Genomic DNA, 17,877 nt, shown 5'->3' with positions numbered 1-17,877 from the left:
CCTGATGTCAAATGGGATGCAGTTTACCCTGTATAACTTCAGACGTGACCATTGTTTGGCCCTCATCAATTGGACACTTCATGATGGTATGGTTTATTATGAAATGGTGCATTACTTACCAATGTGGGATTGGGTTGGGAGCAAGTAGTTTGCAATTGAGCAATGATAAGTCAGTCCTCATAATGTTGCATTGTAAAAGTGGTTTTCATCGCAAGTTAGTTAGTCAGGCAGCAAACAAGTCTTTGTCAGCACATTTTGTGACGCCGAAAGTGGTCGAGTGTAGGTTGTTAATAGTATTGCTAGCATATTGCGTATTATCGGTTGATGCGTGTGGATGGAGTTCACAACGACTGCTTCAACTGATGTAGGAGCAGACGAGATGTCGCATCACTAACATGGGAAATTGCATTCATTGAGGTTGCATGCATTGACACAAATGTGGAGGTCTTCAAGTGCGACAATGTCAGCACAATATTCACCACTCTTCATTACCAACAACGAGGGTGTTCCACGGAATGATGCAGCACCCAAGTTTGGGGAATCCATCACCAACACAATCAAACTGTTTGGGCCGCTTTTAAGAGGTACGTCCTGCTACCACATTCTGCCGACATCATCTCCAAATGTTATTCGGCAAGTTTGACAGGAAGCGTCTGTTCCAACCTCGGAAACGAGTGGAACTGAAATCATCGAGCAGCCAAGTTTGAATCATTCTCATCAGGTTGAGCCTACACTGAAGGAAATGCGGAATCAAGATACGATTGGAGAGGCCAGAGGCAAGGCATGTCCCTTCCTGCAAAACTGGTGCACATCTGTGCTAGTTAAGCTAGAGCAGCATGACATTGCGGTGAGTGTGCGAAAACCACACCAAAATTTTGTTCGCTATATGCATATATTGTAAGTGAGCTGCTTGTCAGAAAAAGGGCGCTGTAATTGTAAGAGTAGTTTTGGAATATTGTGGAACAGTGAAAGCTGTTGCAGCAACCTACCAACCCACCCTTTTCAAAATCAGTTCTCTTATGATTAATGAGGCGCCAGTGTCAAGTAGTATCACGCTGCGTCTGTCTTTAAGCCTAAGTGGAAAGGCCCTTTCAGTGCTGCAGTGGAATCAGAAAGAAGGCCATCTTCTCCTGGTGATTGTGACTGAGATCCAAGAGTTGATGAGACAAGCTTTGTAGGTTGTGTCTCATTGAACAGGCCCTTCATTTGACCTCTTTCAATCGTGTAGAGCGAGTGGGTGGATGGAGTGTGTGGGTGTTTGAAGTTTACGCTTTGGCAATGAGTAGTGCAGTGATAGACTCCTCTGCTGTTTGGAAATGTCTACCACACCACTTTCTGACCACGTTGGTGGTCAACACGTTCACCACCAACGCCACGTGCATGCGACACCGCAATATTGGCAACGGAGCCGACGTGAGAAGTGCAAGACGTGTATTGCTGCGTCATGTCGGTTCATGATAAGCAGTTCAACACGTTACACCCACCTGTATCTGTGTCACACGAACAGGTTAATTAAGCCGAGAACATCAATGTAGTAGAGATGTGCGAGGTTGTTGATCTGCAAGCGACATTATCGCACTTTGTAGTAGCTGTAGCGACAGCAGTTGTCGCTGTTGCTATTGCTGTCGCAGTCACTGTAGATGGATGTGTACTACAGTGTTAATGGTGGTGTGGTAGCGTGGTGGCGAGTGAGGGTCACGTTAGAAGAAGAGAGCACCTGAATGCACAGCCCACTGTGGTAGTCAAGTTATTTGCCTCCGAGACACCCACTGGTGGCGAATCCGTTACTTCGGTCTTGGAGCAATCATTTCTCTCCTTGCCTCTGTCATTACTTCTAAATCCACTGGTTTATCGTATCAGTCAACTGCAATGTAAGTTTGTGATTCCATCTTGGATCACCTATGTTCATGGGTTTGGTGTGTGGAGAGGCACGTTTGACCAGTTGTAAGAAAACGATGTCAAGACATCATCCACATAATTGACATTTCAGCGCGATAGCTTTGTCGTAATTGATCACTTGGCAAGTAATTTCTCCTCCACTGTGTTTCCAACTGAAGCTGCAAGTGGTGAGAGATGTTGTAGCAGTACTGCAAGTCGTTGTTTTACCATCACATGGAGAAAGTGAACTTCTTACTCACATGATCAACGATGTGGTGGAGTTGGTTGTTGTGCTGATTATTCAAAGGACACCACATCACGAGCATGAAACATGCCATAGTTATGAGAGCATGCTGACTGCTGTTGAAACTGGAACTGGCACTGGCATTGGCACTGACACTGGCACTGACACATGCTGATTCCGACTTCGTCGGATCTGTGTGTTTATGGGCAGAGCGCATAACGTAGTCGCGGTAGTGACTGTTGCCTTTGAAGTTGGAGAGATGAAAACATGCCCTTGATTTTGCTTTAGCACCGACGACGAATGTTAGTGCCACAAACAAGCAACAGGATCCATGTCACACAACAAGCCACATGCCTTCACCACAGCCTTGTTCTTACAGGGTTGTAGCAGCAGAATCAATGCATCTGCCTATATGCAGACTGTGTGGATGACCATGGAGGTCTTCTAAATGGGGATGTTTATTTCAAGTGTCTGGCATCGTTTGCACACATTGTGTATGAGGCAGGGAGTGTTGCTGCTTGTGTTCATGCTTGATTGTTTTCAACTGAATCTGCACAGCCGCCTTGCTGGAGGTGGAGGCTGCATTATGGCAGTTGGGAATACACATGTCGACTGACGGCGCTGTAAGAAGGGAGTACGAGACGTGACGTGACGAGATGTGACGGGATGAGACGAGACGAGAAAAGACGAGAGGAGACTGAAGTTAATCGTTAGATTGGGAGGGTGGAGTTGGTTTTAGTATGAGTGTTGGGAGGGTCTGGAAGTCTAGTAACATGCACGCGGCAGGAGGATAGCTGTAGTTCAGTGTGTTAGTCAGTTTACCAACCCACCTGAAATAGTGGAGATTGAATAGGTTCGCATTCGTGCTTGTGTAGGTTAGTGGATGAAGACATCTGATGGGAAGCGTGATGGCTAGATGACGGAGTTTGCATGTGAATGAAGGCACCGAAACGAAACACTTCACCTCCTCACCGATGTGGCCACTACGTCTCCCTCACGACTCGTGTGTTGGAGGTGAATGTCAGTGGAACCTCTCAACAAACATACACCGACTGTGCACAGAGGTGGTGTACACGAAAGCACTTGTGGTTTGCGGGTGGTCATCAATTCATCTCATTGTCAGGCATCTAAATCAGTTCACCTTGATGAGACGGTGTAGATTAGCGTGTAGTTTGACATGGTAACGAAATAAGCGTTAGTGTTGAGTGAGGAGGTGCAGGTACTTTGACCACCTAATTGGTTTCTATTTTTGGGTACTTGTAATTGGGATGGGGTGTGGGTGGATAACCCATGTTTCAAATGTGTTGCTGTGTTGCAGTGTCACTGTGTGTGTCACTGTGTTACTACACGCACCTCGTCTCTATTCAACGACAAATCCACATGCATGGAGGTCTGTTGTGTTCCACACTTTGCTATTGGACCTACTTCCTCACTGCTCTCTCTCTTCTCGCATGTTCGGAGGCAACTCGAACACTGCAATGGCATATTTGTGGTGGCGCTGTCGTACCCACTGTGTGAGAATGACAATCTCTCCCGTCGTTGGTTGTGTAGCACACCCAAGTGTCATGTAGTGAAGACATCTGGTGTGAGGGGGAGAATCGGTGAGGACTTGCAACAGAGGGGTTATTTAAACCGTGTCGTATTTCGCTAACTGACGTATTGCTTCATACACCTTCAGTTGTGGCACAATAGTGGGTAGCTAATTGCAGCGCGGTGTAGTGTAGTGTGGTGTAAAGTGATGCGATGAGACCGGAACTGAGGAGTGGATATAACACTTTGCTCCACTCATATACAAGCAGTGATTTGGGGCTTTTGTTGTTGTGATACAGTGAGTGGGGCAGGGACTTGGATATTGAATGCACCCAATGTTTACATGACAATTCTGTCCCATCTGCCCCCACGCCACATATCACGTGTATTCCACACTTGAACTACAACACCACGCTCACATTGACAGTGTTTGGTATCGTCTTGCAATGTATTCCTTCTTATGAGGTAGTTAGCTTTTGAATAGTCTAAATTTGGTCTGGTATCAAAGATGTGGAGCATTGGCCAGCACCCTACTGTGGAGATCTCTTGTGGACTGCCTGGAAGCCTTACCGCCCGGTAGGAGTACCAAGGTAGAGCCTTTGTTGCCTGCGAAACCGAAACTAGGTGTTTAATCGGTGGTACTTAAAGAGTAGGGGTTTAAGTATTACATGACCCCTATCGACAACTACAAGCAGGTAGACAGACAGTTGTTGTCTTACATTTGGCACACCCGCACTGGCAATAACACTGGCGGGAACAACAAAGACGCTCCTTGACACACACACATACACACAGGCACACCTCGTGTGAGTATCGAAATTTGTACAATTTATGAGTTTGTGTCCGCAAAACCACACTAACTCATTCTATATCCCTCTTCCCATTCACAACACAAAACCGAGTGAAGTTTGATTTCAGTCCACGTTGAACTCAACATTCATTCGTTTTTATTGCTTTTACTATTCCTAGTTAAGGCTCCACTTCGGTTGCGTTTGGTCCCTTCTCTTGATCTTCATCCTTTCATCTGCATCAACCTAATACTAAAACCTCTACTATGCAGGGTAGAGAAGCCTCCTCTAAGTGACATCCGAAGGAGAATCATAGAGACATATGGCTTAGAGGTAATAAAAATAGCAATGTGAGGGGAAGGGAGTGGTGAAAATGACAAGCTTTCCATTTTCATCTGTCTGTAAACGACTTCTGAGATGAAATTAATATTCCTACCATCTTACCAAGGCATATAGTCCATTGAAGGAAATGATGGATTCATCAGCCATAATCTGCAGCTCTTCTATCTTGTAATCGCCCCTCTATGATGAGTACCCAATTTTTTGACCAATGTAATGGAATGTAAAAGACTGCAATGCCAAGATATAAAAATGGAGTCTCTAGTGATGCCACTCTAAAAAGCCATTACATGCTAACTAAGGAAGCACTTTTCGGTTAAGTAAATTGGAGAAGTTTTTTCTCTCCAGCAGACAATAGTCCATGGATAACCAGTATGGTGTCAATCATACATTTAAGAGACATTTTTAGAAGTGTTTAGACCTGACTTTATCCGGATGAGATCTAAGTCGACTTCATTTGGGACGAAAAGTTTAGGGATAAAACACGGTTTAGATTGCCACTTTATGACTTGTATAAGTTCCTCTGTACTTAAATGCATCGCCTCTATTAAGCGTGAAAGCGTTTTTTAATAACAATTAAATTTCCAAACAAATCTATTAAAATTTGTGCAGTAACCAATTTGTGATTTATGCAGAAACACGAAAATCTCCAGGGTAAGCTTAATGGCTCAAACGCACAATGACCTTGATAATTCGTTGGCCTATGGGCGAACACAACTGTCTGGATTGATTGTGCTGTCAAGGTCATTTAGCTGCCTTCACATTCATAAGGAGATTTGTTGTTGATGCCAAGGACCAAAGTAAGAAAAATTTGACGTACTTTGAGCTACTCTAGAAATGGAAGGCCTTATTTGAAATAGAGGGAATAAATTTGGAAGCTTTTGATTATTTTTGAGGTCGTGTAAGAGTTGCCCTGTGGAATGAGCCCCAACAAAAACTGAGCAATTGATGAAAATGTTCATAGTAAGTTGCTAAGCCTAAAGTGCCTGATCCAGACCCACTTTTGCTGTTATCTTGAACAAGAAACAGCAGTGAAGCAACTAATCGAAGCAGACCCCTTAAATCTTAGTAATTCAATGATCTAGGTATTATTGGTAGTTGATGTAGTATTTCAAACTAGTTTGGCTTCACTTCATCCAAGAAGCTGTTTCCCAAAGCCAGGAACCCCCTCTCCCCTTAAAAGAGAAAGCTGCCAAATTATCTACCGGTTCACAGAGCCTTTGCTCATTGTGATTGGTTGGCATTGTGAGCCGTCTGTATTGTCTGTTCCATGGCACAACATTCATTCAATATATCACGACTTCAATTTACCTATTTTTAGAAAGTGGAAAGAATTTTTTCACTTTCTCACTTGTTTTCAAGCTTCTTCTCAGTTATTTTGGACCTTGAACATCACGCATTTGCCGTCTGGAAGGAGAACACCCGACCTTTGAACTTCGATCCAACACAGGTTCAACGTCCAAATGTTAAGCCACTCTATGCGGTGTGAATTTTTCGCCGATGTGATCAGTAAGTATGGGGAAGGGTGTGACAAGACGATTTTGAAGAGCACTTTTATAAGGTCACTAAGTAGTAATTATTGTTGAAGGCCTTTTCAGCCTACATCAATGGTGGGTAGTCCTGCTTACCCTAGATTTCTTCTAGCTCTTCTTTATTATACAAATAAAGGTAAATTCAGACTCTCATGCCGAATAGTGCCTTAAAAATTAGCAGAAGCAATGTAATGCACTCCATTATACTGTCCCGGAAAAATTGTTAAATGACTTAAAATGCCTTACAAGCGGTATGAAACCAAAGTGACTAGAAACTAGGAAAGTATTTATTTTCTTTTCTACTAATAGTCCTTGCTCACGGCAGTAAAACAGCCAACATTTCGTCATTCGGCTGCAATGGCGGTCACGTGACGAACCGAGAATCGCCATGCCCTTGCTACGTGTTGAGACGGTTTTTAAGTGTCCTCACAATTCAATAAAGTGTGGGGTTGGGGTTAGGTAAGAGGTAATTATTTATACGCCACAGATCCTCGCAATAGAACGCGCATTCGGTTGTGTTATTAGCAGATCCGCAGTCGAATAAAGTGAATTTCCATTGGCGCCAAAAATCGATAAAGTCAGCACTCAGGTCAGCACCTAGCCTTTGATTTAGATAGGCTGTGATATATTGCAAATAATAAAAGCAAGTAAAAATTCCTCTGTAAATAAGGCTTGAATGACGGAAAATCTCTCATGTAATTTTGCACTTTTATATTTGATTCTAGTAATCCAGTAGCTTAAATGTTTAGGTGAGGTCCGAGGGAACCAAACTTATATCCTAAAGATCATTTTCTTAATTCCTTTTGTCCTCACAACATCAGTTGAATGCCAAAAATGTTACACTATAGCACGGTTGCTGTACTACCAATGAATATGGGTGTAGTTTTATTACTGACTGAGAGATTGGTTAGCTTAATGTAGGTAAACAGAGGAAACCGCATTGGTGCAATTTGTTTACTAAGTCCTGCTTAAGAAATAAACGAGGTCCTATGACCGGTGCATTCCAAATGCCAATGGCTATTCGTCAAAGCTGCCCCAGAAGTTTGTTCAAAGAATTACATAGCTCCTCCTCATTTTGATATTATCCCTCCTTTGCTTAAATTTAATTTAATTAATTTAAATTTACTAACATCATGCTTGCCAAAATTTGTTGGCATCGTTTGTCGCTTATATACAGTTGTTCTTTAGGACGACTTAAAATGACTCGATTAAACTCGCTTCACCACTGATTGTTACGCTAAACTTTGAATTGAGGCAGGTGCCATGATTAGATACGCTTTTAATAGCTATTCTGCTGCAAGCCTCTGCAAATTCAGCTATCTGTAACGGATGTCTTTTCCGTATGGCTATTATCCATAACATCCAGGTAGGCAATCGGAGTTCCGTTTTTCTTTTGAAGTGTTTTTTTACTCACCCAGTACCAGAATTATCCCCCAAGACATTAAAAGAGGAAGTGATATGTAAAAATGAGGCGTCTCCTTAAACACAGAGCAAGGCACCGAAGTGGAATTTTGGGTAAAGAATTGCAGAACGAAGTCTTTGCCTACTTTGTCTTCTTGAGCTAGGAAAGCAAATTTAGCATAAACAGCTGAATCCACCACTTGCACTGCGCATGAACTGACGCTAAAGTTGTTGGTCGGATTCTGTACAATCAGTGGTAATTCATCGGAAGTATTGGTGAAAACAGTCCTGAAAGAGAGAAAACTTGGGTAAATTGGTGAAATTTGTGAGGTGAGGCCTCATCTTCCCTCCTTTTTTTGAATTGAGGTAATCTTTTACGCTCATCGTTAGCTAATTACGAGGGTGAGATCAGGCGTGAACTGCGTAATTCCGATGCTCAAAACCATATTTTAAAAAATCTCGTTAAATTTTATTTTCTACACAACGCTAAGGCGAAGCTCTGTGTAAGGTAGACAGGTCATTTAAGAGCTTTGTAGACCATGATTCACCAGTACGACCACCCAATTTATCATTTTTAATCAGCTCCACATACTCTAAGCCAAAAAAGAGGTGATCCGTCTGTACCAAATGAGATATGAGGCGTCGTCTGGAATTAAATTTATTTTCTCTCGTATTCTAAAGAAACGATTAGAACTAAGCTCCTCAGATCAGGTAGACAAATGCTTTTTATCTACTTCGGTCTGTAGATCTGTGCTGTGGGAAAGGAATTTGAAAGCTATTTAAATGTTAACTAGCAGTCTTAGAAAGACTGTCGATTAATATTAAATCAGATAGTAAAAGCATAGTTTTTAAAGCACTAGGGTGCGTGATGTCTCTCATGATCAGCAAATTTTTAAAAGTTTGAAAATAGCCACTTGTTCATCTACCCACGCACTCACGCATTTACTGTCAATACTTAAAATATTAGCGTCACCTTGTGGCGTAATATCTATTTATAAATATCCAGTGACGTCCGTTCCCACTAAAACGAATTTGTCTACTTTTGTTAAAGGTAGATAGGTAGGTAAGATGGTCGGTCGGTAGATAGATAGATCTCTCATACCTTTCACGGTGCAAATGAGCTCGATGATATCTGAAATCTGAAGAGTGAACTCGAAAATTGGATATTGAGAAGATTTAATCAACAATCACCTTCCAACACGTTTGCTATCAATCCCTTTAATCGTGATTGTATCACAATGGAATGTCCATCCTCCGATGTTAGTTCGGGAGGCGGCATTGAGTCATCTTGGTTCACATACTGAGTTGCAACGCGATTTTAGTGGTGCCTTCACTCGATGTTAATCTCAATTAACCAAATTGTTAGAGGTAAGAAATTGTGGTTGTCATTTCCTATTTTCTGGTTGTCAGTTAAGGAGCACTATTGCTTTCGTGACATCCTTTGCATTTAAAATGGACTATCAGGAAAAGGGCACTTGACCACCCTGTGGACTAGCAAATTGGCACCAAGGCGGAACGTAATTTGGCTCATCCACCCTCAAAATGATCACTGTAAGGCTTTGTTCTTCACCATGTACTCTGAAATTCGATTGAGTAATTTGCAGTTCATAGTTCTGCTGATTATTATTAAATCTCACTTTCCTCTCTCCATTGGTCTTGTTTGTTTAGCCACATTGTGCTGTGCTGAACCTTGCGGATGTTTACTTCATGCAAATGAGGGCTGTGTAGGCTGTGGGTAAACACCGGGCCACAGTCTTAACTGCCCCCCTTTCGTTTCTAGGCTTTAACGCAGGTGCATTTGGGACGAGGTCTTCCGTCCTCTCTCACTAACTGACTTCAATTTTGAACTAGGTAGGCATATGAACATTCTATCCTCCCATGGGTGTATTGGCTCATAATTGTTGGTACGAATAAACAAGCATGTTGACGGACTGCTCACAGATAATGTGCTGTGTAAATGAGTGGACAAGTGAATAGAACGTAAATAGATAGTTAACAAGGGATCATTACAACTGCCATTTCGCCGCCACTGTCCTCTCGTATCCTTACACAACGGAAGCGATGGCTCTGAGATGCATATCCCTACTTCAGCGTCAATCCGCCATTGCCCCTTTCCTCATTTGGACACCTGAAAAGGAGGGTCACATGGGCTCAATATATTCGGCTTCCTTGACTTTATAGTCCGGAGTCAATCTTCTCCTCCTCCTCCTCCTCCTCCTCCTCTTCCTCATCATCATCTTCTTCTTATTTTTCTTCTTTAAAAAAGTTTCCAGTTTCTGCTGAACTGAATATTGAATTTTGTCTAATAAATGCTTCATTAAACCACCTTTCAAAGTACATTCCTGCTAAAGTCCACATCCTTAGCTTCGAATTAACCTTTCAAAAAGGAAACAGTTGGAAGCCGTTTGTAGCATTAATTCAAGCATGCACTTATTAGTTCAAGTCAAATTCCTGGTGAACGAGGACCAACAGAAGAATAAAAAGTTTACACTAATGCCATAGCCATAGTCAACTTCCAAACCACGTTGAATAAGGGCTGCATAGCTAATTTCTAACTTCCTTTGCCCTTGATACAACTTTCTGGAGATAGATGGCTCTCTCCTATACATGCATAAACACAATCACTTAGCCGCTGAAATAGTTTTATTACAATCAGCGACATTTTCTGTCCAAAGGCATTTGCATGGCAGTATGATTTGTAGCTGTGGAGGAAAGTATTTTGGATTTATTCAGCAACAAACGCACCAGACGCCCATTGCCTGTCTCTAGTACACCGAGTAATCACATCACAAACACAACACAAAGCACAGAAATACTTCCACTGACAGTTTCGACAGGTGGAAAGAAGGAGAAGAAGAACTAATGCACAGCAAGGCTAAAATGAAGTCTAAAGTTGTACAATATTTCGAGCTCATGAACTTAACTTAAATTGTCATTGAATAAGTCACAATCAAAACAAGTGATATATCTGCATCTCCACGAACTATGTGAACATAAAAACTTGTCAACATTTGTTTAAATGTACTTATATCCTTAGACGGAAGAATCGACAGGCTTGAAGGATTGAAGAAAAGGAAGCGAGGTCTTCCGAGGTCAAATAACTGTATAAATTCCGTGAGTGCCTTCAATGAGTGGAGGACATGTCATTTATTTTTTTGTTGATAGAGGATACGGGGAAGGCAGGAGGACTGTAATCTACTTCTCAAGTCAGTAAACAAGAGGTTTAAGGATTCAAGAAACTCATTAAGAGTGTGTTTAAAGAGACCGGTGCTTCGTTACTTCCAGTCCCCTTCTTCACGCATGTCATTTGTACTTCTTAGTCATTCTGGTATCTTCCATGAGGAAGTAATAAAGAAGAATTTCTTTCGACTCTAGGTTTTACATAATGGATCTGTTCTCGAATGACACAGCGCCTGTGATAGTAGCTGGAGAGTTGTTCCACACCCAAATGCTGTGGTAAATCATCTTTCGATATTGTTTACTTCAATTACACAAAACTTGCACTTAGGAAGATGTTCAAATGTAGTTTCTCCTGTAAAGTAATCAGGAGTGAGAGAAATTACTGCATTCCAACCTGCATTTATCACTTGTGGTACCTGTGCTTCACGGAATCTATGTTTTACTTGAGTCCTCCTTCCACTTCTCCACAAGCATCCACAAAGAACTTAAAAGTCCTCACCCCCTTCTTTGCCTCCATCATACTTAATTAAATACTTGCAAAATTTTCTAGCAATTTTAGGACCCATTTTTATTAAATTTCCCCTGTAAATAGTATCATAATTTTCAAGTTCTTTAAACTTCTCCAGAATCTGCCTTTGATGGAACCCACGTACTGTTGGATGCAATTCTACTTAACTACTGCTGACAAATGCATTACACCTCCGCTTAATGGTGAGTGAGGGCTAAAAATGGTTCGATGGTGGGGACCGTTTTTTGTACCGTTAGTATAGTTCTATGTGATCTTGGTATAGTGGGATAGAATTAAGCACAAATAATCGTTCTGAGGGCTGACAGATTGTAAAAGTTGGTAAAAAATTGAGACTCGTCTAAAATGCTTGATCCCTCACTTAGAAATGATCATTAATTTTACTCCTGGAATGGTCGAAGTCTAATCGCGAAAACCTGTAAAGTAGGGAGTTTGTAATCCAAACGAATGTCATTCTGCTACAGGGTTCCCTTGGGTTTTTTTGATGGGTCTCATGCCAAACAATTGTAGGAAGTGGGAAGTGAGTAAAATAGCATGTTTAAGCGAGTCAGCTTCCGGATGTATTGTGTTTGCAGTTGTAAATCATTCTCACAGTTGATGAAAGTTTGTAAACAGAATCCACTGTGGGGAACCAAGGGTAAAGGAGGAAGGCCAACAGAAGGAGATCTTGGGATCCTACGCCACTACTATCGCAACCTTTTCTCCCACGTGTAAAAACGACGTGCTGTATGTATGTGTGATTTACGATGGGAATTTCGTAGAGTGTACGCCTCCTCCTCCTCCTCCCCTCAATCCCCAGCTTTTCTCTGTGCTAGTGACTTTGATGATTAGAGAAAACATTTATCAGTGACTGTTGTGACAATTGTGAATTCGCAGTGATGACTTGGCAGTACAGATAGAGCAGACCGTTGTCCTTTATTTTGCCAGGGAATACCCATCAATGAATAAATTTAATGAGAAATGAAGCAGGATTTTAACGGATCCCGTTTATTCAAGCCTTTTGGTAAATTAATAACCCACATATTGAAGAAATGACCTTATTTTCGTTTGATATTTGGTCTTGAAGGCCCTTTCAACCCACATCTACCGGTATTCCCTCTACACTTTTAAACTACTTTTATCGGGGTCTTCATGGGGTTAAACTCGGATGTCGGATTTTCATTACACCTCTTTAAATCAAAGAAAAGGAGTTATGTTTTCTTTATTTCCTTCGAAATCCCAACTACGGAAAGAGGTCTCTTCAGAAGAGCTGGAAGCAGCATCTAGTAGTAACCGACGTGACAAAAGTGAGACCTTTCTTTTTAAACCTCCTATAAAATGACCACTCGTTTTGTTTGTTTTGTTTGTTTTTTTTTTATTCTATTATCTTTGGGCACCCGAGTCACTTCTGAAGACAGCAAGCCTTACTGGAGTGATGGAAGGGAAATAAAAACTGCGGAAACTCAATTAAAGCCAATAATATTTTGTCACAGCTTATTTGGTTGCCTAAATAGTAACCGCCACTTATTATTTGTAACTAGGCCAAATGCAATTCGTAATGTTGAGTTAATTTTACCTATTGTCCTTTGAAGCGGAATGATTTACAAGAAGGTACCAAAAGAAAGGTCAAAGAGGAAAGGCAACTTTCTGGTCATGATGAGCGTTACTCCTTTTGCAAATAAAGCAACCGATGAAACCTATGGTAGTCAATCCAGACACTCATTAACTCAGTGTCTCGAAAAAACCAAGTAGATGATAAGAGGATTTAAATTATGCTTTTTGAATATATTATCCCGCATCTATTCATCCATCCATTCCTCTATCCATCCGTTCATCAGGACCCCGTGGCAGTGAGGTTTTACCTGACTTCATTTCATTAGTCCAAACCCAAGTCAAAAAAATTTATCATGACACTTATTCTTAAATTCCTACTTTTGTGGCTGACATAATGCTTCCAAACAAATCACTTTCACTTGCAACCCGACAAGCTGAGACAATGTGGTAACTGTCAAAGAGCTACCTCATTGCTTTTGGAGTACCAAATCCGAGTCAAATCTACTTCTCTACTGTTGCCAAAACGTCCCTGATTGCGTTCGTGACAAAAACTGTATTGTGACAGCGCGAGAGCATTGACAATTTCCAAAATTGCATTGGTGAGTCACGCACATGTTGTAAATCGTGAAGTTTTGAGGTAATCACCCCACCTATCCACCATGCCTTGATATTATCTCCACTCCAAGAGTTGCATATCCTCCACTCATGTATCTTAGTCTAATAGCTTGGATACTCTCAAACAGTCCTCTCCTATACATTCGATAGTTGACTGCTCCAGCATATCCACACTGCAGCCACTTTCTCTTCCCCTCCCTTAATTGCGATCTTGGCAACCTCCTTAAGAGGAGCGAGGAGTGACAACGAGATGTGGTAGTACCATGGTTACAAGAGCCCTTAAATCAAGATTCTAATTTAAAAGGTGAAGTATTTTACTCTAGTTCAGTAGTAACTAATCAAATCAATTTTTAGTATCATAACCTATTGGATCATTAAATAAATAATACAAAAGTCTTTAAAGAATCGACGCTTCATTCATTTATTTTCGGCCTCTCATTAGTGTTGCAGATTTCCGACAAAGTAGATTCATTTTTAAGTTTAAAGTAGTCACAAACACTGATACTAATGTTCGTATATGTAAAAGATTGTCAAGATTACCCTAAAATTTTGCTAACCCTGTTAGGTAAATGAAGTGAATGTTCTGCAAATCTGACCTAATTGGTGAGATTGTTTAAGTAATTATTGCAGAACTTTAAACGCCTCTTTTAATTAGCCCTCTAATGAAAAATGGACGATTAATGTCTTGCAAGTGTGAACGAATGAAGAGTTAAAATTGGCCGATTTAGTCACATAAAAGTAACATTAATCACGCTACAATGTTCCCATTTATTTAAACCCCTCAATGGCCAAAGGGTATTATGCCCTATAAGTGGAATATGATTGGCAGATTTCCCAATCATTTAGGATGAAAGTCATCACTTTAAGATAAAGTTATATTTGACTGAACTTATTCGAAATTGTCTTGATAAAAGAAAGAATTCTTTAAGGTAAACACGTAGATTTCCTCACCAAAAATTTCGGTGAGATTTAGCGACTTCCGTCTGGTTAAATCGAAACGCATAATGCAGTATCTCCAGTGTCCCTATGCTTTGGCATCTGTCAAAAGTGAAAGAGGAGATAAACAACATTTCGCCCAGTTGATGACTAGCTGGACTGGCCGCTTTCGATGGGTCAGGTTTAGACAGATACTGGAGACCTTGATGATGAATTGGGTAGCAAAAATACTGTGCCCAGAAATTTTAGCATCTATAAGATTGTTCCTGTATGGTTTGGTAAGCACAGTCCACACAGAAACTCACATTAAGGGCAAGGTCAAAAGGCCATACGGCTCATGGACCAATGTTGCGTGGCATTTTTTTATGCAGAGCAATTGCCGTATTTCCATCAATTTTGTTTATAAATATTGCATGAAAGGGTATTCCGCTTTGGGAATTTTTACTAAAAATACATCATATACTTAAATTATGAGTCTCTATAGCTATTCGTGTATGGTTATTTACTAGATTTCATTAACAGGTGAATGAAAAAGTTTTGGTACAATCCTCTAAAATGAATAAATGTAGTTTTTGAGGGCTTATTAAATGCTTCCAACTGCTCAAATAAGCAACTTATACAGTTCTCCACTCTTGTTTTGATTCCTCATCTCCTAAAAGGTGGGCTGAATCTGACAGAGGAGATTTGAACTTGACAGCTAGGTAAATCTAGTCTCATCCGGTTCCAAAGCTGAAGCGCGGCAATCGGAGAAGTTATGTTAGTAGGATGGTGGTAAAAATAACCTACATTTAGATGCTGTACCACTTTTAGAAGGATTTTCCCATTAATGATCATGGATCTATTAGTGCTTGGAACCCATTGATGATCAAGAAGAAGAGAGAATAGCGTGTTGCCATTGTCAAGTTACAGGAATCCCATATTAATTCATTTAATATTAGACACATGACAGAGGCTTCAAGGACCATCGATTTCTCATTTTTCTTCTCCTTCACTACTTTCACACACACCTTTTAAAAGTACGCCTTTTGCAGGCAATGTGCTGAATGACTGACTTTTGGTGAGAATGGGCTTTTGGCATGCAACAGTTTGTCAGCCACGTAGCACTTCATCTCCAAAGGCCTTCTCTTTGACAGACTTTGGCTCTATTTGTTCACTGTGAATTCTTCACTTGCTGAACGGCAAATAATAATTTTGGTTAAGATCCATCCACTCCATTCAACTCGGAGTTGTGCAAACAAACCTTTGCCACCTTCAGAAAGAGCCGAGACTGGTCATTCAGTCTGGAAGAAGTTATATTCTTGTAGAGCAGTAAAGTGCAATACCTCTTAAGCCATACCGCAAATCTTAGCCGCAAGAAGATTTGCGCTTCATTTAGAAGGAGATGGGAGGGAGAAAGGGAGACACTGTCCCAGTCCAATCTTTACCTTTGTTCTCACCCTCCGTAGTTAAAAAAAAATGACCTTTTACAAAATTTCAAAGGGGTCACTGTTATCGCCTCTTTTTCGCATTAGACAATTACGCAATCAAAAGCAAAAAAAGTTTTAATGGCTGGTAAATAAAGGTAAAATTAAGGCGGTTTAATCAGTTTTTATTGTAGCCTATTTAGTCCCATCTTAATGTGTTCAAAACAATGTTAAAAATTGGCTTTGGTGAATGGAGTGGAAGAACTAGCATAAAACAGACCTCGGAAATAAGTCAAAACATTTCTCGTGTAATTTCCTTCATTAAAAATATCATTAATTTTGACTTCATTGTACAACTTGGCAAAGAACAGTGGAAAAATTTTCACTGTTTGATGTTTGCACCATAATGGAGGAAGTCTTACCTCATCACCCTGAGCCTGCTCTGAAGCGATAAGGCATAGCAGTTTGAAGGGAAATTTGCGAGGATTAGAAGGTTGTAGGCAAGGTGGGAGGACCATGCCACCAAATCGGGGTTTCAGACTACGGAGTCTGAGGATTCCGTGAGTTTAAATAGCCAGTTAGTCAAGTATCGAATGCCTAAGGTGTCGTCAATTATGGGAATATGTGAGACTTCATAAGAGCATTCAACGAATTAGACGCTATTAAACCGAAGGCAAACAGGGCCTTTATTTTTCAGATTCTTGCAAAGGAATAGCAACTACATTCTGATATAACTAGATCCAATTTATGGTGGTTTATGATCTCTCGCCAAGTGCAGATAAAAACTGCACTGGAAATAGGGACAATGGTGCCTCTTTAAGGCAGCAGGCTCAGATTCCGAAGGGTTTCATGAAACCGAAAGTTTCATATTAAATAAGGTAATTTTGGGCTGTGTGAACAATCGGTGTTTGGATTCGAGTCGACCCGTAATTTCGTAAATCTTAAACTAAATTTAAGGTTTTTAAATAGTTTCAAAGGTGACGATAGTGAAACTTCGGAATTCATTCAAACAGGAGATCTATAGTTTACTAGTATCTTCACTTCGGCTCCTGCAGTTTCAACTTAAAACAGATCAAAAATAAGCAACAAGAATAGTAAATTAGTAATGGATAGGAGCCTTGCAACCTGCTCTGCTAGAAGCGCCACAAAAAGTACGCGAAGTTTTGAAACATGCCTTTGTGGTGACACAAATGGTGCGGATAAAATGTATCCTTTCTTCAAAGAAGGTCTCATGTAACCGCGGTGATAGTATTCCATAATCCAAAGCCTTGAGGTTGGCTGAATGCAGGTGTTCATGCAACAGCAATGCGAACTGGCTGCAGTTAAAAGCCAGGTAGCAAACTTCACTTATTTGAAACACTATATTATGACAAAATGATATTTTAATTGGGGTAAAGCATCTTTTTTCTCGGTCTCTAAAGCTGACTCTTGTGTGATTATTAGGAATACCTCCAATTTTGCCCTTGATTTTTTAAGAAGTTAAAAGGTAACTTGTTTTAATTCAATGCTAAATTAAACAATTTTCGTTCTTGCGTAAGAGAAACAAATGGTATCGAGCACTTTCCAGTGAATACCTCTATCGATTTTATGGTGTCTTCAAAACCTCTAGACACGCGATTGACAATTATCTGGTATGTTTAGAATAAACAGATCTTCACATTGTGTTGTCAAAATAAAAGCTTCTACTTTGGATTGACTGATAAAACTACCGCTAGTAATTTCTCATGACAACGACATATCTGTTGGCGATGTTGATGGGAGCAAGAACAGCTGGATGCAGTGGGATTACACAGTGACAAGTAAATCACGGAGACACAGGCCAAAGACCCTTGCAGTCTCAACCTTTCCGCCCCCACAGTAAAGACATAAGATTTTTTGGCAGGTTGCTTCTGATAAATGACTTGTCGCATCAGCAAATATATTGAGTATCCGTCTAAGTCAGTGTGATACCACTGCATAAATGGCCACAAGA

At 40.7% G+C, this 17,877-nt stretch overlaps 2 protein-coding genes across 2 annotated transcripts in view; one reads left to right on the top strand and one right to left on the bottom strand. All coding sequences in view use genetic code 11, as the record gives it.

Moving 5' to 3' along the window:
* Window positions 1-10,149, top strand: part of EGR_08233 (hypothetical protein) — a gene marked incomplete at both ends in the record, with an annotated part of 11,209 nt that extends 1,060 nt beyond the window's left edge. Inside the window, 5 exons of the mRNA XM_024497482.1 lie at window positions 4,622-4,773; window positions 6,101-6,244; window positions 6,378-6,447; window positions 7,375-7,460; window positions 9,979-10,149. Coding sequence (XP_024348123.1) covers window positions 4,622-4,773; window positions 6,101-6,244; window positions 6,378-6,447; window positions 7,375-7,460; window positions 9,979-10,149 — 623 coding nt within the window. The remainder of the gene's footprint in view (window positions 1-4,621; window positions 4,774-6,100; window positions 6,245-6,377; window positions 6,448-7,374; window positions 7,461-9,978) is intronic.
* Window positions 10,150-13,701: 3,552 nt separating this feature from the next.
* Window positions 13,702-16,423, bottom strand: EGR_08232 (hypothetical protein; the record flags this gene model as incomplete). The annotated part of the gene is made up of 2 exons (XM_024497481.1): window positions 13,702-13,788; window positions 16,328-16,423. 2 exons carry the CDS (start codon window positions 16,421-16,423, stop codon window positions 13,702-13,704), a joined length of 183 nt encoding a protein of 60 aa, XP_024348122.1.
* Window positions 16,424-17,877: the final 1,454 nt, after the last annotated feature.

This window comes from Echinococcus granulosus (genome assembly GCF_000524195.1).
Source record: "Echinococcus granulosus chromosome Unknown EG_S00099, whole genome shotgun sequence".
Taxonomy (NCBI): domain Eukaryota; kingdom Metazoa; phylum Platyhelminthes; class Cestoda; order Cyclophyllidea; family Taeniidae; genus Echinococcus; species Echinococcus granulosus.
This window is presented reverse-complemented; position numbering and strand designations above follow the sequence as displayed.